The 21,685-nt window shown below is 34.8% G+C and overlaps 3 protein-coding genes across 6 annotated transcripts in view; 2 read left to right on the top strand and 1 right to left on the bottom strand.

Moving 5' to 3' along the window:
• The first annotated feature begins 28 nt into the window (after nt 1-28).
• Nucleotides 29-9,789, top strand: LOC149734785 (uncharacterized). Of its 4 annotated transcripts, XM_089879444.1 has the most exons (11): nt 29-522; nt 2,519-2,600; nt 2,875-3,105; nt 3,375-3,584; nt 4,104-4,375; nt 4,938-5,114; nt 5,503-5,635; nt 6,157-6,333; nt 6,694-6,822; nt 7,223-7,948; nt 8,320-8,872. In XM_089879444.1, exons 2-11 carry the CDS (start codon nt 2,553-2,555, stop codon nt 8,470-8,472), a joined length of 2,256 nt encoding a protein of 751 aa, XP_089735570.1. In that variant the 5' UTR covers nt 29-522; nt 2,519-2,552; the 3' UTR covers nt 8,473-8,872. The 4 variants fall into 4 exon arrangements, with proteins under 4 accessions (XP_089735570.1, XP_089735571.1, XP_089735569.1 ...); XM_089879445.1 differs by having other exon boundaries at nt 29-2,600; XM_089879443.1 differs by lacking the exons at nt 29-522; nt 2,519-2,600 and adding an exon at nt 9,665-9,789 and having other exon boundaries at nt 2,638-3,105; nt 8,320-8,473.
• LOC149734784 (steroidogenic factor 1-like) lies at nt 9,271-17,867 on the bottom strand. The gene is made up of 10 exons (XM_089879464.1): nt 17,724-17,867; nt 16,631-16,704; nt 14,694-14,880; nt 13,392-13,591; nt 12,585-13,016; nt 11,991-12,131; nt 11,464-11,535; nt 10,867-11,062; nt 10,123-10,216; nt 9,271-9,785 (listed from the first exon to the last, which is right to left on the bottom strand). Exons 2-10 carry the CDS (start codon nt 16,673-16,675, stop codon nt 9,638-9,640), a joined length of 1,515 nt encoding a protein of 504 aa, XP_089735590.1. The 5' UTR covers nt 16,676-16,704; nt 17,724-17,867; the 3' UTR covers nt 9,271-9,637.
• Nucleotides 15,609-21,685, top strand: part of LOC149734782 (uncharacterized) — a 45,285-nt gene continuing 39,208 nt past the window's right edge. Inside the window, exon 1 of the mRNA XM_089879439.1 lies at nt 15,609-15,768. The gene's annotated coding sequence lies outside the window, so the exon portion shown is untranslated. The remainder of the gene's footprint in view (nt 15,769-21,685) is intronic.

Below are 21,685 nucleotides of genomic sequence, written 5' to 3'. Positions count from 1 at the left end.
ATCAGGTGTATATGTCTGGTGTATAGTAAGAAACTGATGTTTTGACTTGACAGTGAGCATCAGGTGTATGTGTCCTTGTATCATAAGAAACTGATGTTTTGACTTGGTAGTGAGCATCAGGTGTATGAATACATCATGTGTGTCTAGTGTATAAGAAGATATTCATGCTATAACTCAAAAGTAAGCAGAAGGTGTATAAGAAGACACCCATGTTATAACTTGACAGTGAGCATGAGGTGTATGAACACACCATGTGTGTCTGGTGTATAAGAAGACACCCATGTTATAACTGGACAGTGAGCATGAGGTGTGTGAATACACCATGTGTGCCTGATGTATAGCAGATACCCAATTTATAACTGACAGTGAGCATGAGGTGTATGAACACACCATGTGTGTCTGGTGTATAAGAAAACCATGCTGTAGCTGGACAGTGAGCATGAGTGTATGTAAACAATCGCTTCAAAACTTTTCTGTATCTGACAAGAATTGAAAACAAAATATCCTAGATTCAAAACACAGGTAAGTCCAATATTTGCTTTATTTAACACTAAATATGTTGTCTGAGGAAATAGTTTTGCTTGTTGTATGAAGAGCCATTGAAACTGTGTGCACATGTGCACATTATAGGCAGTTTTCACAATACCCTATGTATATTTGTACTAAATTGCGCATGCGAAAACAAAAGTTAAAAACCAAGAAAAACGTATATAACTAAATACTCTGCGCATATAGCGTTTTTGTTGCGTGTAATCTTTCTTTTGATGTGGTGTTTTTCGGCTACGCGGTGTCTGATATGCCTGTTTAAAACTTCTGAACTTCTCTCTAGTAAGACACCAGCTCAGGCTTATTACCAATAAGTCCGATACCTACGTAATGCAGGTCGTGCTCTGCCGGTCACATATTTTTAACATGTTGTACGCCCGATAAGCATGTGGCATGCTCCGTCTCATGGCTCTTAAAGTTGTAATTAAAGGGGCATACTAACGAAAACTTAGTATATATAATATATATGTATATAGAAATGCTCAAACGTGTTGTAAAAGTACGATCAAAGATTCAAAAACAGAAGCAGCTTTTTGTTGGAATGCCCCTTAAGAACCATAAAATAATGGAATAAAACAACATGTATTGCATGTATATGAATTTCTACTTTACATCCCATATGATCAATGTAGTGCGGCATTTGAATGGAAAATCTTTGATTTAGTCCATGGTTTGCCCATTTTCCAGCGCTGTTTTTTTTACCAGCTAAGCTAAAGTTTGGCTTAACAATAATATACTCGTTCACTTTTGTTCCCAACAACCTGATTCAGCCCTTTGAAACTAATGTTTACAGCTAGTTGCTACAGTATCATGTTTCGGTTCGTAACAGATCGGAATTGGGTGGGATATGTTGTGTGTTACGCCGCTGGTAAAGTCATGTTACAGGCTATGTATTCTAGAAAGAACATAGATTTGGTTTGTAATGTCAGTTAGGGAGGGCTTAATATGTTTAAGACGCTTGTTATGTATTGAGCCGGTATTAGAAAAAATATGTCTTTTTTGTTAAATTTAAAGCTTGTTTTAGCATGGTTTTTGAATTTAGTTATAGTACAGCAGTTAATATTACAGTTCAGTTATTGTGTATATGTTTCAGCGTATAAGTTACATTTTGGAAATAAACGTTACCTACACGCTGCTATGTTGTAAGTCGGGTTATGATGGTTCATGTTTTCATTCTGTTTTCCCATTAAGTGATAAACAAATATTGTTTACAGAATTATAGAACCGTATCCTTAACAACTCTAGCGTTGTTAATTGCTGTTAGAAAACGATCAGAAAATACGGGACATTATATGCTAACGGTATTCATTTTTCCCTGCAGTAGGCCTACTGTTAATCTAAAACCTAAGATTTCAAACTGGCAAGGGTGTAGCAGAAGACACGCACAGATAACAGCGTAAACTTAATCTATTCGTCTGTCGCCAGTTTAATTAGCTAAAGGGTGTTTGCCCAAGTGCTCGTAGAGATCTTTTTAGCACTTAAAGATATAAATGAAGTTGTTGTTTGCTCTTGATAAAGTTACTACTGATAACGCTTGATTTAGCTATGTGTTTGCTAACGTTGGGAAGTTATACAGTAGGGTGGGGGAAGATGAGACACTTTTTCATTCTATGTTCTTGTCCCATTTAAATGTTCATTCAAAGGATTATAAAACCGTATTCCCACGACTCCCACAGACCGTTGTTAATTGTTTTAAACACGATCATGATATTTGGTTATTGTGTGCTAAAGGTGTCCCGACTTTCCCCACCCTACTATAGATACATATATATATATATACATTAAAAGATAACTGTATAATATACTAGGAGCTCAAAATGTAAAAAGTAACGGCACAGATATAAAGCTACAGGCTCTAGCAACTTGTAAGCGCATACAAGAGTAATAGGAAATGAAAAACGGCTATACGACAGATATAAAAAAACTTGTTATCTGCAGTCATAGTTAACTATATTCCTTTATCTTGTATCAGATATTTTATACTGAAGTATTGACAAGTTATAAAGATGTCGTCTATTGCTGCGTCAGGCAGTGAAGTCCCTTCGTCTTTTTCGGTTAGTTTTCTATCCTTATATTTGCATGTCCGGTGTCGTGTTATATTTGTTCCGACCGTTGAATTTGAACCCGGCGCTACTGCGCATGTGCTCACTGATAAGTTTTCAAAACTGCCAGACATACATAAAAACCCACAAAGTTACATACGTGGTTACTCGTAAAGCTGGCACGAGGTGTATGGAACAGAACACCCGTGTTATAACAACTTTCCTTTTCCGCCACGCTAGGATAAAGCAATTCACATTCATTACCACATTGTACATTAATTTTCAGGGCACAAAAGTTATCCACGAAATGAGCGATATTGATATTCAAGTCCAAGCCCAGGAGCATATATACCGCCTTACATTGCACAAAGAGAAAGCAAAAGCAGGTCGACATGCATTGGAAGAAGTTGGACGTTCGTTAAACGCAATAGCTCAACGAAGACGACAATACTTCCTCGATTACAAAACTTGTAACAGCGTGAGATTGGTGCGGCAGTGGTACGCCTGGGAGACAAAGGTAAGAAGTTAACAGTGACGCTTTTTAATACTAAATTGAAAATAGAATCAACAGGTGTCCCATATTTTCCACCGCACTATATAATATGTGTTTTAGTGCAAGAAACTTAATAGACATTGCTCAGTAATAGAATGTGTCAACATCGCTGTTCGTTTATGCCCTAGCCAATGGGCGTAATTAACTTAATTCCTACCGTTATTTTATACAGTGCAATTTTTGCAAAGTTATTATAAGACACCGCCAAGTTTACGTTTTATGTTTTTTTTTAGCGAAACCTTGAAACTAACGTCGCTGAGCCTCGAACTGAAAACGCAGCGACAAGAGGAGTGAAAATGTTTCTGCACAGGATTGATTTTTATGGCACTTTACTTTCGCGTTTTGTGGAATATGTTCTACAACCTTTAGAAGTCCAGTTTCGCACAACAAGAGCAGTCAACAACGACCTGGAACGAGTTAAATTCCAAATGAAGCAATTGAAGGTAAATAAATTAATTGTTGGGAACTTATTTTTATTAGGTGGTAGGGAGGGGGAAGATGGGACACCTTTTTATTCTAAACAAAATTCTCGTCCCTTTTGGTAGTAAACAAAGAACATTCAAAGAATTATAAAACCGTATCCTCACGACTCTTATAGACCATTGTTAATTGTTTAAAACACGATCAGGATATTTAGATAAAAGTACATCATTTTACGGTTTGTTTTTAAAACGTTGTGAATTTTATAAATACGTTTGTTTTTGCTGGGATGATCACCACCAAAATGTATTCCTCGTTTCGTTGCAGGTTATTTCCCCCCAGTAAGTATTTTTACTGCGTTTTTAGACTGCCGTTTTTCTGAGCTACTATCGTATTTTAGTGTAGATTTTACGTCTTATTATTGTAAAAAAGCGAGTAAATAATGTTAAACTGCTTAACAGGCTTCAAAATTTTGGTTTAACCTATTTATTTCTGTTTTTGTAATTGAAACCTAATTTCGATTTTACAAAATTTGTTTATAGAAAAAGTGCGAAATGCTTCTGAGTGATAATACTGAGATATTACTGGAAAACGTGAACCACACTGACGCTGAAAAGCGATTTCCCGTCATCTCTGTTTTACCGCGCGTCCATGACCTCCTGACCAAAATGGTGACCCTGTCATTTCAATGGCGTTTACATGCTAGATTTGAACAACAATTTGAAAATATTGCTAACAAGAGAGCACACACTGAAACTGAGAGAGATTTAGGAGAAAAGTTAAAACTGTTAAGGGACCTGGATCGGCAAATAAGGTAATATTGTATAATATAATATCCTAACAGTAAATCATTATTTGTCTTTTCCATTACGGGAGCCAAGATTTTTGAATGTTTTAAACGAAAAAAAAACAGGTATAGCGACAAAACAACAGTTGTTATGATGTATATATAAAATGTGTTTTTTTGTGATATATATAATGTGTCACTACAATAGTTTAAAATAGTTTTAGGAGTGGTAACTATTAATAAGTCACTCAAGTTTTTAATAAGTCACTCAAGGATATAAATGACCAAACCAATCAAAAGCCATTTCTGCTTATGCTATCCACACACTACAATAGCTCCAGCAACTCGACCGTGGGCACAGGAGTGGCAACCATGGATAAGTCACTCAAGTCCCCACCCACGAGAATATAAATGGCTTAACCAACCAAAAGTCATGTCTGCTTATCCACACACTGCAATAGCTTCAGCAACTCGACTGTGGCCATGAGAGTGGCAACCATGGATAAGTCACTTAAGTTCCCCCCTTGAGAATATAAATGATCAAACCAAATAAAAAAAAAACAGTAACAAATTTTAAATATTTTTTAAGGAAAACTCGTAGAAGTTATGAACTTATTGATGAAGAAATAGCAGCTCGTAAACAAGCAATGTCTTCAAGTCATTTCCGTGATATGTATGCTGAATGTATGGAGAGAATAGATGCAGTGACCATATCCTATGAACAGTGTAAAGCAAGCATTGATGCTCATGATACTACTATTAAAACGTGAGATTATTGAGGAATATTTTTTAATATTTTTTGTATGTTTTGTGCTTTGCTATTTTCTTGTTTATGAGTGTTTACATACCTCATGCTCACTGTTAAATTATAACATGGGTGTCTTCTTATGCACCAGACATACATGATGTATTCATACTTCTTCTGCTCACTGTTAAGTCATAATATAGACATATATGTTCTTATACATCAGACGCACATTGTGTACTTATACACCTCATGCTTACTGTCAAGTTATAGCATAGGTGTCTTCTTATACACCAGGCACACATGGTGTATTCATACAATTCATGCGTACCGTCAAGGTATAACATAGTCATAGAAATGGGTTTCTGTATTATATTACTACTACCTATAAATTAATATTATATTTCAGGGTCCAGCAAAGCTTAGGAAAATATAAAATAGTTGGTCCCAAGCGAAGACACAAACTTGAATCTTCTATCTTAAGAAGGACAAGAAAATCTGAAGAATTGACAAAAATTAAAGCTGAACTGGATAGGCTAGAGGTATTTAACTAGGACTATTTTTTATGCCACTAGAACTATGGGTTAGATTCATATTTTTTTTATTTTTATGGGCAGACATATGTTTAATGTATGGCTGGTAGTTAAGACCACCTGGGCCACAGGGCTGGAATAATTGTCCTCGAGTGTTTTTCTCAAGAAAATATATGCGGCCACAATGGTAGCAGCGTTAAGCCTTGAATTCGTATCCTTTGTCTGAAGGCAGAAACTGTTTTATTCATTGCTTTTACTTTTTCATTCATTCATTCATTTTCTTTTTTTGTTTATATATTATGTTAGGTTTAGCATACATGCCTTTATTTGACAATTTTACCCAAGAGTTTTTACCCATAGTGTGTTTTACCAATTGTTGTTTTGTTGCTAATTCCCTTCACTTCGTTGTTTTAAATAAATTGATCTTCGTTATCGTGTTCGAAGAGGTTATCCAGTTACTATATTAAGTCATTCATTCACTGCATTTACTCACATTTACTCATTTATTTATCCATTTAATTATTCGCCAGCAACATAAGTCACGCTTGGATGAAGAAGAAGTCACATGGTTGCGCGGTGGTTACGACAATGAAATAAACTTGATCGAAAAATTGAAAGAACAATCAAACAGTTTGAGTGAAAACACAAAGTTGTTGGAAAAACAAAGAGAAGACTTAAAAATGTCATATGAGCAATCTATGAATGAGGTACGTACTGTGCTTTAGAAGGTTTTTGGTTGAGTTTGGTTCTAAGCTTTATGAAACTGGATATTTAGATGTAATGTAATCATATTATAAACCTTATATGGGATAATTTGTAATAAATGGACTAAAAAACTGTTTGATGCACCTAAAAAAGGAAACCATATAAAAACATTAAAAATAATACAAATAATTTAAACTAAGTTGAGAAACAGAACACCTGTGTTTCGTTTTCTGGCCATGTTAGGATAAAGTAAGTTACCTTCATTCATTCATTAAACAAAAGCAATTAAAACAACATATGTGTCTTTTAAGTAAAATAGAAATCTCACATCTTTTACTACATAGAAATCACATTTCACACAGGTACTAAAACTCAGCAATGAATTTGAACAAGTTAGTCATGAATATGAATACGTGAAACGCCTTGCTTCTATTGTTGCTAAGACAATGGGGAATAATGTGGATCCTCAATTACTTATTAAACCCAATAAGGTAAAGTTGAGTTATTTGTAAACCAAATTTGTTGTTGAAAATTGTAGTCATTTTTTATATGGGTGAGTGTCACTACAGTAAGTCTTTATGAAAAAAAAAACTTGCTAGAGTTCGCTTGTTACACCTAGAAATCTCTTTATACCTCTATTCTCATCAGATTTTGGTTATTTTGCATTATTTTAGACTGATTTATTCGTTAATCTATATATATATATATGCATTGTTTTACTTGTGGGCTGTGGCATTGTTGTAAAAGCAATCATCTCTTTACTAGAAGATACTGGGTTTAAAGACTCAATACTGTACTTCTATGTCTCTTAACAGTAATTGCTCCAATCCAGTAGTTACTATTTAGATGAAAACACCTAAAAAAATATTTCACTTATTTATTTTACCATAGATTAGTATTGACAAAGCACTGAGAGAAGATGCTTATGAAATGACGCAACCCAAAGGAGTAGCCATGGTAATACACAACGAATGGTTCACAAAATCACCCCGTGAAGAAAAACCATCAAAAACCAAAGATAAAAACAACAAACAACTCGAATCGTTATTCGTCCAACTTGGTTATTACCTAATCCATCGCTCAAATCTCTCAGCAGCGGGCATGAGGCAGCATATGTCAGGGTTGTCGGACCAATACCATGGTTACCACGGCCGTCATAACTCTCTCTTAGTAGCGGTTGTTGCGCAATCCAACGAAAAGGGAAAGATTATCACCGATGATGGAGTAGTTTCTATCCTAGACTTCATGGAATCATTTGTGAGTTCTAGATGTCCTGCTCTGATGGGAAAACCGAAGATTTTCCTCTTTTTCCTCCATGTAACAAACAGGGATCCTGTTCTTCCTATGGTAAGTGATGTCCGGAGTTCAAAAATGAAGCTGAATGATCATATCTTCCAACCGGAACCTCTTTCTGTTCCTGAAGACTTTGTAGTTGCAAGGATCATGTGTGAAGAGTTAAGTATGCTGGATGGAGGACCCACCTTTGGAGGAGTCACAGCATCCAGTGATGATGGAGGACTCCCATGGTTTGTTCAATCCTTTATGAAGATGATCTCTAACCAAGCAGGATCAACTGATCTTATCAGTATATTGAGAAACGCAAAGAAACAGCTTCAGGTGAGAAGATAGGATGTATGTCTTAATATTATTAAGTTGTTTATCTATTGCAGTGTGTTTGTTAGGCTTGAATGCCCCCACAGTTGGCCTGAATGTGGTACCATTGTGGTTTAAACACTTAACGGAAATTGCTCCAATCCAGTGGTTATGGGTTGTCTAAATTGTCAGCCATACATTAAATGATAATCACCAACAAAGTTACATATATGGTAACACACAAACAGGCCAGAGTGTATGAAACAGAACACCTGTGATATAACACAACTGTCGTTACACTGCCACTTAAGAACAAATAAGTTACATACATTCATTCATTAAATACAGTAATATGTTTGTGCATGTAAAATCCTATAATTTTTTCCTCTTAATAGGATCAATCTTCTACCCCAAGATCTACAGCTACAGCCTTTTCTGAGGCATCGGTAAACTCACTACAGAGAAAACCCACTGGCAGGGAAGACCATTTGAATATTTTTGTTGACGAAAATTTAAAAAGGAAACTTTATTTGATGCCTGGAATATAAAGTAATGATGTGTGTTTATTTCTGCACAGATAATGTTTTGCACTGGGTTTTACATCACTTTTTATTTAAATATTGGTTCATTTTTTTACTTTCACATCACTTCAGTTATATTTTCAAACGGATTCAGTTTTATTTTCACATTAGTTCAGTTTTATTTTTACATTACTTCAGTTTTATTGAGAGTCAAAAATTGTGTTGTTATTTTCACTGTGTTCATTCTATCACTGTAAGTTTTATTATATTTCTATGCCTTAGTTTTAAGATATCTATGTAACATAAATATATTTACTTTAATTATTTCTTGTGTATAATAACAGTACACACATGATAATTTTACATTTAATATTCATGTATTTTCTGCTGTAGCAAATAAAAAATCACTTGTAATTGAACAGAATAATTTAAAGATACTAAATTTGTGACCATCGTGTGCATCTCGCTACACTGTATAATTTGAATTTGGGTAATAGGCCACTCTATATACCAGAACCCTGACGTGCCCTGTTATATAGTCTCCACCTAAATATAATAGAATAGTATCCAAATAGCTTTAAAATTGTGGCTCCTATTAATGTTGTAAAGTAGATATGGTTCATTACTTGAAAAGTTTGGGTAACTTTTATCAACATAGGCGCCAGACCTGGGGTGGCAGGGTGAGCAGGCCAACCCTGAAATTTCTGTGCTGTATTAATCAGTAAACAATACAACCAAGTTAAATTTTTTTAACAGGATTGTGTGTCTAACTATTCCTGTACTTCAGTTTGGGGTCTATGTTTATCAAGATAAATGCCACATATATAATTCTTGATAATAAGTGATTTTAAAATTGATGAGCATTAGGTAGAACGGAAAGAACACAAAGTATTACAAAAAAATTAGCAGAGAAGAAATAAGGAACATAAGAAATAGACGTCACAACTTTGCACAAAATAACTTCGTCAAAAATTCTCTTTTTTTCTGGGAATACAGTTTTTGAAAGAATTTGTTTTTAAAGATTACAATAAATTAATAAATATAACAGTCTTTTAAAATGGGAAAAACGTTTCAGTTTGTTACTTCACACTTTGCAATGTACACCTTATGTCTTAGTATATCCTCACTTTTATAATAAAGCAAACTTCACTTTTATCCGTATATGTGATATCAGGTTCTGACTCTTTTAAACTCATGGACCATTTTCTCTTGCTTTCAGCAGCTCAACAAGCAAAGACCCTTCTGTGAGTTTCCCTTCATGATGTTTATAATGAAGGTAATCTTCTATTTGACTGGACACAGCTCGTATTTCAGACAAGCGAAAAATCAGCTTGTTCACCCTGGCAAAATTTTTTTTTTTTTTTTAATTTAATCAATAAACTTTATTATAGCATAGCAGGGGAATGACAGTTGTTGTAACAAAGTCTTTTTTTAGGACACACATATCCACAATGGTTTTGCCTTGCGCAAGGACACATTTCACGACAATGTCAGCAGAATCAAACCCAAAAAACAGTGTGATGGTATTGAATTATTCAGTCAACCTATTCTCCCCTAAAAAATAAACACCTACAAAGTAACATACTTGGCAACATGCAAGCTGGCACAAGGTGTATTATAACGACTGTCGTTTTTGGGCCATGTGAGGATAAATTATGTTACATTCATATATTTTACCTGTCAGGTTGATCCATGTAGTTCTTCTTAGAATACTCACATAATGCTTCATTCACTTTTTCCTGCACGTTGGGGCATCCTGCTGTGTGGGATTCTAAAAAGTAAAATCTGGATTATAAACATTAATTTCTTTTAGACAAAGGAAAAAAGTTGGAGCATTATTTTTTAAAACAAAATATTATCCAATGACACATTTGCCCACAATGGTGGCCCCCTGCAGTGTGTGATTTAAAAAAAGTAAGTACTTTAAATTATATGCAGTTTGTTGCCTTTAAGATTTCTCTGTTAAACACCAAAGCTGCTGTAATTTACCTATTGTCATATGATTGTCAAAAAAACAAACATGCGTATAAGTTTCCAGACAGTGAGCATGAGGTGTGTGAACACACCATGTGTGTCTGGTGTATAATAAGACCCATGTTATAACTCGACAGTGAGCATGAGGTGTATAAATACACCATGTGTGTCTTGTGTATAATAAGACACCCATGTTATAACTCGACAGAGGGCATAAGTTTATGAATACGCCACGTGCGACTTGTGTATAAGAAGGCACCCATGTTATATAACTTAACAGTGAGCATGAACAGCTAATAAACACTATTCAGTGCACACACTCAAGTAATACCTTCTTATTCCAGAAAAAAAAACAATAATAACGATAAAAATCTGTCCCCATTATCTTGTAGATGTCCTACAGCACTAGAATATGAGTAATAACAACAGCTATAAAAATTGTCTTACCTGTATCAAACAGAACGAGGTATTTTAGACACGCAATTTCTTGCTCATCAACTTGAAGTACTGCAAATTTTTTCTCAAGGTCCATCAGCCTTTTGAGGATCCGAAACGTGATGACGCAATGACTCGACACTTTGCTTAAATCGCGAGGAAATTTATGCCCCGTCACTAACTCTATTGAGTCAGATTTCAACTTCAACTGTGATGTAATAAAAGAAAATAAAGGTAAATGTTACTTAATAAAAACATTATTTCTAAAAAAAGATTTTTTTTTGTTGTTGTAATAAAGTAGAAAAGAAAATACTCCAATCAAATAATTACTCACAAGCTGCAGACTTTTTACTAATTACTAATAAACAAGTTACATTTATTTGTTCAGATCAAAATTATTAAATTAACCTATGGGATATCAGCGGTAACATGACAGTCGTAAAAATAGGCTAGGGATAATTGCGCAAAAGTGTCAGATAAAATCGTGGCCACTAAAATAATCGATTTTTCCAAGAACTGTCCTTCGGACGTAAAAATATACATATTTTTTGGCGGAAGATCGTGTTTTTTTTACAGACACAATGAGATAAAAAAATGCTATTTATTTACCTGTCTTTGAATATGATCCAATATTAACAACTCAATCCAACTGTCTTGAAGTAATTTCATTTGATCAGAAACCTTTAAATAACAAAAATGTAAAGTTGTGAATAGAAAACAAACTGTAATACTTCTTATGTAATTTTAAAGATCTGTAACAGTTTTTCTTAAAATTTTTATAAGGTAGGTCTAACTAGTGTAATAGAGTATTTAAAAAGTGCAACAAACTGTAAAAAATAAACTTTATAGAAAAAATTTTAAACCCCCGTTTTGTTAACCTTATTTAAAACGTTTTTGAACGTATTTAAAACCTCGTTAAGCCTATTTATACCGTTTTTAAATTCAGATAGACTACTATATAGAATCCTCTATCAATTTAAAACAGTCATTTTAAATTACCATAAGTTCAAAGGACAATTAATTGCAATTTAAACACATCATACGATCGTCAGCCGTTTTTACCGAGCAACCAAAAAAATATTTGTCCAACAAATTTACTAGAAATTCTTGTGTGTTGTGTACTGTGCATACAATACCTGCAGGTCTGCAAAGAAAACCGACTTCTTTGCCCACTCTACCATAGCATATAGTGTCTGATCAGCAATCTTGCAGATTAATTGGAACACGTCACTGCGGTGGGTAACATCTAATAACGAAGTGCCAATACGAGTTTTTATCTGAAATTACAGGAACTTGGTAAGGATTCCAATTAAGCATGACGTCATATTTAAACATCTTGTCAAGGTTATATGTCCAAATTGGAGCTAATATAAAACACATCATGCCTATATTTCGGATATCTCATGTTTATAGCATACGTGAAAAAACAATCTAAAATAGTTTTTGCACATATCTTATAAATAAATACTTTTTTCATTAATTTATCTACTTGTGGCGAAGCAACAGCAGGGGTTATAACACAGGTGCTCTGTTTCATACACCACGTCCCCAAATACAAGTTACCATATATATGTAACTTTATACATTGTTTTTCTCTCTTTAACCTTTGTAATTTGGGGCATTTTTGATTTTGTCATAATTGTTTTGGGGGAAAATGTTGTAACTAGTTAAATTTTAATTACTAAGTTAAAATAATTCATCTTTGATTTTTAGAATTTTTGCTGACTCACCTCTGACTCGACGATTTCATATTTGAGAAGTTGATCAATTAGTAGGGGTACGTAAAACCCCCTCTGGAACCCCTCAATCACAGAATTGGGGCTGAAGGGTAAAAGTTGGTATGGGGCTGGGATTGGCCCCATACTGAGGTATGTTGGGGGTAAAGTGGGGTTCATGGCAGGGTGAGCCCCCCATAATAGGGGGTAATGGGTCTGCATGGGATCCGGGGGTGGGTGAAATGTTGGTGGTTCGATATAAGAGTTTCCGGATATATTCCGCACTGTAAGGTCCCCAGTGCTGCCTAAACTGCTGGTGTTTGGTGATGGGGAATGGGATATATAAGGTTGTGGCAACACTGACATTATAGAACTTGTGGAGGGACTTTCAAGTGAAGAAGGCCAAATAGAGTCATGACTTGGGGTGACGTAACATTCGTTATTCGTCTGTAACAATAAGGTGTTTTTAATAAAGGAATGGAACTTATTTATCCTTGCGCGACAGGGTAATGACAGTCGTTATAAATCGTGTGTTTACTGTTTAGTACTACTTAATTATTTTGCATGGTAAAGATACAAAAGTAGAGTGCAATCACTTTTGTGTTTAACAATCAAAACCATGTATAAATCTATGAATTTTGAGCAGTCTTAATAATTACAGTAATAGGTCAACTCTGGTCTAAATCCTGGGTCCTTTGGTGTGCCCTACTGTAGGACCTCACCCATATAAAATAGATTCAATACAATTTATTTTAAGACCTTACTTTTATAAAAAGAACAATTTTTGCTGACAATTAACAACTCTTTAGAGTTCTAACTTACTGGTGTGGGTGTTTGGATCAGTGGAACCGGTTCACAAAATTCAACTTTTGTTGTTTCAACGGAAAGTGTTAAATTTGTTATTGTTGTTGAAGAGTCATGGACCTCACTGAGGGCTTTAAGACGTTGTTTTCGTGCTCTGTCTTGCTTATAAAGCGGCCCAAACTTGTTTCTGCCACCTCTTACTCTGTCTCTACGCACAGCTGAAATTAAAATAGGTATTATGTATTGTATGTTTGAAACTTAAGTTATTTATCCATGGTTGCCATTCCCATGCCCATTGTTGAGTTGCTGAAGCTATTGCGGTGTGTGGATAAGCAGACATGACTTTTGGTTGGTTTGGTCATTTATATTCTTGTGGGTGGGAACTTAAGCGACCTATCTATGGTTGCTACTCCTATGCCCACAGTCGAGTTGTTGAAGCTATTCCAGTGTGTGGATAATTAGACATGACTTTTGGTTGGTTTGGTCACTTAAATTTCTTGCTAATTTAGATTTTATTAACTTGTTTACGAAGATTTGATTGACGATTTTTGAAATGGTAGTGTTGCAATTATTCTATACTTGATAAACAACTGAAACCGCCCACATTTTAATTCATGTTGTGGCCGCACGCAAGGGCTCACTTAAATACACACAACGTAAACGGGGTGCTGTCAACATAGCAAACAATGTACCCGGTATGCCATAAAACATAGATCTTTTTACGACTTTTATTGCCCATCGTTAGTTATACACAACCCAACCAAAGTCCAATGTGGTGGGACTTCTCACGAGACTGGGGGTTTTATAGTGTGTTTAGGCTAGACCACGCAATAGGGCTACTTCTTGTGCAATAGAACTAGTTACGGATTACCCCTAAACTGTACGAACTGTGAACCGACAAGCCATACAAAGTTTAAATGCCATGATAAATGTGCTATACTATATAAAACGCTTTTATCTGTTCGTAGCTGGAGGCTTTGAAGATATTTTGCAAGAGTATTTGCGCGAGTTTCAACCGGTAAAGTAGATTTTCGAGACATTAATTATGACAAGCCCTTATTGGTGTCCTTTATACACCATATACACATGGTGTAGCCTATGCATAAACCCCATTCTCATTGTCAAGTTATAACATGTGTGCCTGCTTATACACCAAACACACATAGTATATTCATACACCTCATGCTCAATGTCAAGTTATATCATGGGCGACTTCGTATACACCAGACCAACATGGTGTATTCATACACTTCATGTTCGCTTATACAAAATTTTCATTTCCACCGTTGAGTTATAAATTTTAACACCTAAACAATTTACCTTCTAACTTCATCCCAACTCGAAGACATTTCTGGAATCGGCAAGCTTGACACCCTTTCCGTTGATCCTTATCAATGTGACACTTACTAGTGTGGACGCATGTGTATTTCTTACCATTCTGTACCGTTCTCTTGAAAAAGCCTTTACAGCTCTCGCAGGTCAGAAGCCCATAGTGGTAGCCAGATACCTGAAATACATTATCAAGTTTAATTAATAACTATTAAAACCATGTTTTTAATAACTATTAAAACCAAGTTTAACATGAGTTTTTTTTGCGTTAAGTTGTGTGTATTTCTTGGTACAGTTTGGGTATATTTATATGTATTTGACACTTTTGTAGTTCACAATGTAGTCTATAGTCCCTTGCTGAAATAGTTCAAACACTTTATCAGCAATAAGCTCCTTATTAAAAAACGCGCGGAGTTGATTGCAAGGCGCTTTGCCTAAAGCGAGCAAGTCTTCTGAAACTTATAGTGCTTACTGTGTTCTGTAGTCAGGTGCTGTGTCTTGTTTTACAGTTAGATGTGTATATGTATAAAAGATTAGGGTTTGGGTTTTACATATGCTACATTTCCAATGCTTATATGTACAGCATTCTGTAATACTGTTTGCAGTTTCTGTCATGTTATTTTGTGTAATATCAGCCTAGTTGTTCATGCGTATCTTACAAAAGCTACTTTAGTTGCTAAAGCTGTTGCAGTGTGGGGAGAGGACTTTTGTTTGGTTTGGTCATTTGTATCTGGTAATTTAAGTGACTTATCCATGGTTGCCAGTTTTATGCCCGCAGTCAAGTTGCTAAAACTGTTACAGTGTGTGAATAGGCAGACATTACTTTTATATTCGGTTTGGTCGTTTGTAACCTCGTAATTAGGAACTGTTCACAACTATCGTTTTGTAATATAAATTTGTTTTCTATCTGTAGATCTACGCAGGCAAAATGTAGATAACTGTAACTGAAACAGGTCTTTACGTCTGTGGGTACATTCCTATATGTTTCAAAATGTACGGGTCAATTTATCAATTTACAAGAAACTCAAAGAATGGACCTTAGCTGCAGTGATAAGCTATATTCACGGTGAGTTTGTCCATAATTCAAATTTAACCATACTGTTTACTGACTCTCGTTTTTTACGGTTATGTTGCAAATTTTCACTTTTGCGTTCCAAAGCGGTCATTTCTAACTTAATCGAAAAAGCTTTACATATTATGTTCTGTTGTATTCGACGTCGATGAGGTCCTGCTTATACGCGTCAAGTTATCCATACTCTACATAGGCTACCTTTTTTTCTAAACCAGTAATGCGTGCTGACGTATACAGTTGTTTGTGGCGCGGAATCTTATCTATCCTGATTTAACGACTCACTGAGCAAAACTAATATTTAAAACAGCTCACATGGTAAATATAATATACTACCGTGCACGATCTGCTGTCTTGGTCTATTTTTGCAAAATCGTATGATACGGCAAATAAGTTTCAGTTTTACGAATCTCAACTTTAATACAATCTTTTATTCTGTTCTATATGGGTGAGGTCCTGATAGAGGACTTATAGGATTCGGACCAGATTATTCTCATTACCGCAACACCCAAAGTGGTTTCTGGTTTATCTGTCTTCTACAGCCCCAGCAAAATAAATTCAACGAATGTATATAGTAGGGTGGGGAAAGATGGAACATTTTTTAAATCTAACGAAATATAAAACCGTATGCTTACGACTCGCATGGACCGTTGTAAATTGTTAGCACTTAATACGTTAGCCGGATCGTGTTTTAAACAATTAAAAACGGTCTATGCGAGTCGCGAGGACATGGTTTTATATTTTCTTGTATGTTTTTTATTTAATACCAAATGAGACGAGAAAAAAGGATGAAAATATGTCCCACCTTCCCCCACACCACGATATAGTGAATAAGTGAAATCACTTCATTACTACGTACCTTATCACCGCATACTGGGCAAACTTCGTCCAAAGAATATTTCATTTTCACGTAACCTGATTCTCTCTTTAATCCTGACAATTTGTATTGATTAAAAATGTGAAATATTGGCTACACATATTCCAGTACATCACGAACCTATATGCTAATGTATATGTCGGGGTGAAATCACCTGAAATCTGTTTACAGTTTTCTCGCTCGCCGTATGGCAGTTTCCAGTTAGTTAGGCAAAGACACAACTAAACAAGTCTATGTTTAGTTGTGAAAAACAATTTAAAATTATCATTTATTTTGAATGTAAGCCTAACTATATAGTACTGTGGGGTAAGATGGATACCGTTAGTACATAATGTCCTATTTTTATTCGTGTTATTTTTTACAAAATACTACCTATTTTTACGGGTTTTTTTTCACAGTTTTTAGGAGTCGGACACGGTTATATATTTCTGTATATGTTTTTTATTGCCAAGTTAAAAAATATTGACGGAAATTGAAAATATTGACTATGTTCCTTCAATCTAACATATAGTGGGGTGGGGAAAGATGGGACACCTTTAGCACAAAATATATAAGTATCCTGGTCATGTTTTAAACAATTAACAACGGTCTATGAAAGTCGCGAAGACAAGGTTTGATAATTCCTTGGATGTTCTTTACTACGAAAATGTACGAGAAAATAGAATAAAAAGGTGTCCCATCTTCCCCCATCGTACTATATGTTGTTTATATTGTCTTAAAATAACAGAACCATATGCGGTACAAAAGTTGTATTCGAAATTTAGTTAAAAATAAACTTAACTTTCCCTTTATAATATGACTACGGATCTATTATCACCGGTCCTATGTACTTAAGTGTCCTCTGCTTGTTTAGTTACCGCAAGAATTCAGAAAAAAATTACTTTGATAAGACGGTATTTAAACAAAAAAACTTAAACTATGATTATGTTACAGATTTTAAGAACAGATGTATAATTTTCAGATGTATAATGTACTTTTATTTGCTTCACAATTTTACGAATCTATTTGCTTTTAAACTTTAAAAAGTATCATAAAAAATACATGCATTCTTTAACTTATTTTCTAAAATACTTACTGGAAAATTTTCTTTGGTAAAGTTATCTTCAAATTAAAATTGAATTAGTTTCAAAACTACACCTTGTCTATATGTCGTAACGCTGCTAGAATGTACCAGCCTTTTGCAGATGTGCGTGTGTGGCTTGTGAAACGCGAAACATTAACTAAACTGTTAATAAGTAATGTATTGTTTCAGGGCGTTTGTTTTACGCTTAGAATACTCTTATGATGACGCATGCGATACGTCACGGCGATCTAAGATTTGATATCGTGTGTATCTTTCGCGTATATAGTAAGTTTTAATCGTTGGTTAAATAAATCGACAATTTTATAAGTACAGTAAAAAGATTTCATTTTTTATAGGTTGTGCTAAAGTCTGAAATTCCTATTTACTAAGTACAGTAAAGTAACTTTATGCCTAATGGGTTAAAATGCATATTATATTATGTTTTAAAGTGTAAGTAAGGTATGTAACCTTTTTCTGCTACCGTTTTAGCGTGGAAGATTGTTTATGAATAAACCTCATGCTCAATGTCGAATTTCAATACGGGTGTTGAATATATTCATATTCCTCGTGCTCACTGTCGACTTATAACATTGTGACTTTAACCTGACACGTCTGAAACGATATAACACGTCCGATGCGCACTGTCGTGCCATATTTTGTCACAATTTTCATATTTTATTCTTGTGTATGTTATACTTGCGAAATTGAAACATATAGGGCCTTAGTACCTACGATATAAATTGTCCAAAAATACCCATCCGCTAGACGGTGCTAAAGAACCAGTGTATTTTTAAGACTGCGCCGTACTGAATGCCAATGACGCGGAAAATTGAACAAAAGCTAATTCGGTCGGCCATAAACAAGCTTAGTTGATCTGTTTCCGTTTTAGCAATTAGCCCTACTGTTTGTGCAATACTAAACTTGTAATCCTAAAATTAGGGATTTTGAACCAACAATACACATATGGTTTAAGTTTCGTATATGAATGAATGAATGAATGAACGTAAGTTGTTTTATTCTTGAGTGGCGGGGTAACGATAGTCGTTATAACACGGATGTTCTGTTTCGTAAATCTTATGACTAATTATACGAGTTACTACGTAGCATTCATTGATATAATAAAAATTTATGGTATTCCTAGGGTGGAGAAAGAATGGGATACCTTTTTATTCTATTTTTTCGTCCAATTTGGTAGTAAATAAAGACCATTTAAAGAAATATAAACCTTATTTTCATGACTTCCATAGACCGTTGTTAACTGTTTAAAACACGATCAGGATATTTTGATAATATGTGCCAAAGGTGTCCGGTCTCCCCCCACCATACTATACGTCCAAGACATCAAATATTGCTTTATTGTTGTATTTGTTTTTCTCTTTCTGTTATCATAGCGGTTGTATGGTGCTACACACAAAAGATAATTCGTTCGTCGTCTAACAGACGCTTTAAAACGTATTAGCATTGCTTTTTGTATGGTTAAGCACTAAAACCATTTTAAACGTATTGGTTTCCTAAGTCATGACAAAATTACAAAATAAAATGTAAACTAGGGTATATTTAAACGTCGCAGGTATAATTGAATAAACCGAATTCTCCTTTATGGAGAATTTCTGATTTGATTTGTTCATAGACACCTGTTTTCTATTTTTCCGTAGTGTCGTTTTCCGTAAGGTTAAACCACTACCACAACACTGTTATTATTGTTGAAATAAAATTACCGAGAACCTTATTTTCTTATCCCGAATTGAGTTTGCGAAACGAAACCGCGTCCCAGATGCCGAAACAAGTCGTATTATTACGACATAGTGCCAAACAATGGAATACTGGTTGCTCCAAAATGAAAAGCGCGCCGACCAGGCTTGGAGCTTTTGTGAGCTACGCTGTGTGGCTCGCGTTTAGGACACTTACTAAGTCAAACAGCGCGTCTCCGTGTAGCAGATGTGACCATGATGAAATTACGATGCGTGCTTTATTTCTGTTGTGTACAGATTGCCGTCTTATGACGTCATAGATGGACAACAAACGAAGCGCGCGCGTGATCTCGAATTGTGGGTGTTCGGACTAAAATAAATTGGGAAAGTTATTTATAGCGTGGGTGAATTCTCCATACGCAAACTATACGTTAGCTTGATCAAAACAACAAAGCTAAATAAAAATTAAGAAAAATTTTCATTGTTTTGTTAGCATTTCCTAATGTTTTTTTGAAACTATTTTCTATTTATATGTTAAAAAGTTCGTTTTTTAAACCTTAAAAATGCTGTAAAAAAAGGTATACCAAAATCCATGGGACTTTTAAACGGATGGACGTAATGATTTTGTCGTAGCCTATTAAGCTACGTTATAATATGCCTGTCTTTTCCGCAATGCTGCATTGAACTTATTATGTTCGGATTTGTACAACAGTACACATGTTTGCTGAAATGTACGGGTTTGCTTTTAATCGGCTTTTCCTGTTTTAAGACCTCTAATACGCTGCAGTTTATTCTAGCAGGTGTATTCCAACAAAACAACGCAAAAATAAGACGGAATAAGGTCAATCAAAGATGTTTTTGTCTTAAACAAGCTATTTACATTCTCATTTCCCCGGTTTTACACAATTACCGGCAGATTAACGCCGTGTGGTGCAGTCTAAGTCCAATGTCTGTTAAATCAGACCAGCAGACCAGGTGTTACGTTGTAAAGAAATTGCTAATACGCCATTGTTTCGTCATAAGCGCTATTGTTAGGAAACAAGAATCTTTTATTGATTATTTTTAAATTTTCCGGCGGGATTAATTTATAAAGAAACACGTGCATAGTTATGACATGGAATTTCTACGTATTCTTCGAGTTTTTACATAAAATATTAATAAAGAATGAAAATATGGCAATAAATCTATAAAATTATGCAACACTTCCTTTTTATACGCTCTGCAAAATTAGAATATTAATATGAAAAAAATCAAAAATTTTTGCTTCGAATTTTAGTACCGATAATTGCCCATAGACATGGAACATCTCGATTTTTCCTTCCAATTCGTGTTCTGTTGACACCGAATATGCATATACTTTCGTTTCAATCATTGGTCGATAGTAATAAGCCCTATTATTCAGAGCGTATTATAAATACCATGTTATCATGCTCGTAACGATTCGAATCTAAGACCAAAAAAACGCAGGTTAAAATTCTTTAGCTTAGAAATTAATTATAGCAGGTTAAAATGTGGTATTTTTACAAAAGAAACTCTGATTTTTAAACTAGGTTTTCGGTGTTATCGACTTATTAATGGTATGTAAGTGATTTGCCCTAGCAAAAAAACGACTGAAAACAAATATTTAGTTTCTCACTAGCTTTATCTAATTTCAGTAACGTAGTTTATATTATAGCGCTACAAAACCAGACCATATACACCAAGAACTATACTTCTATATGTCTAAGTCTTACTTGTTGAGATATGGATGCCGTTAGAAAATTATATCCCATATCTCCCAACCATGTTCTTAACAATTAAACACTTTTTTTATAAAGCTTTAGAATACTGTTGTATATTCCTATAATTACTCTTTATTTACTACCGAGTAGGATTATAAAAGAGAATGAATGGACATATAGAAGGGTGGGACACTTAATCAATTTATTTTTTGGTAACATTTGGTAGCAAACTAAGAAAATCTAATGAATTATAAAAATGTATTCTCACGACTCTCATAGACCGTTGTTATTTGTTTAAAACACGATCAGGATATTTGGATATTGTGTGCTATGGGTGTCCCATATCTTCCCCACCCTACTATATGTTACCTTTATTCTATATTGTTTGTTGAGGACCAATATGTGTTTAACTCCCACAAACAAAAAACTTTAATTACCACTAAGCATCTGGTGTAGTCGAATCACAGAGCATTGCATTTTCTCAAAACCGTCAGCGTTTTTACATCAATCAAAATCGTGGTGATCGGGTCAGGTCAGGCGTGACGGCTGCACACGAGTGATT

Source organism: Ciona robusta, chromosome 6 (genome assembly GCF_009617815.1).
Source record: "Ciona robusta chromosome 6, ASM961781v2".
NCBI classification, from domain to species: domain Eukaryota; kingdom Metazoa; phylum Chordata; class Ascidiacea; order Phlebobranchia; family Cionidae; genus Ciona; species Ciona robusta.
Note: the sequence above shows the minus strand (reverse complement) of the source record. Positions and strands in the feature narration are given on the sequence as shown.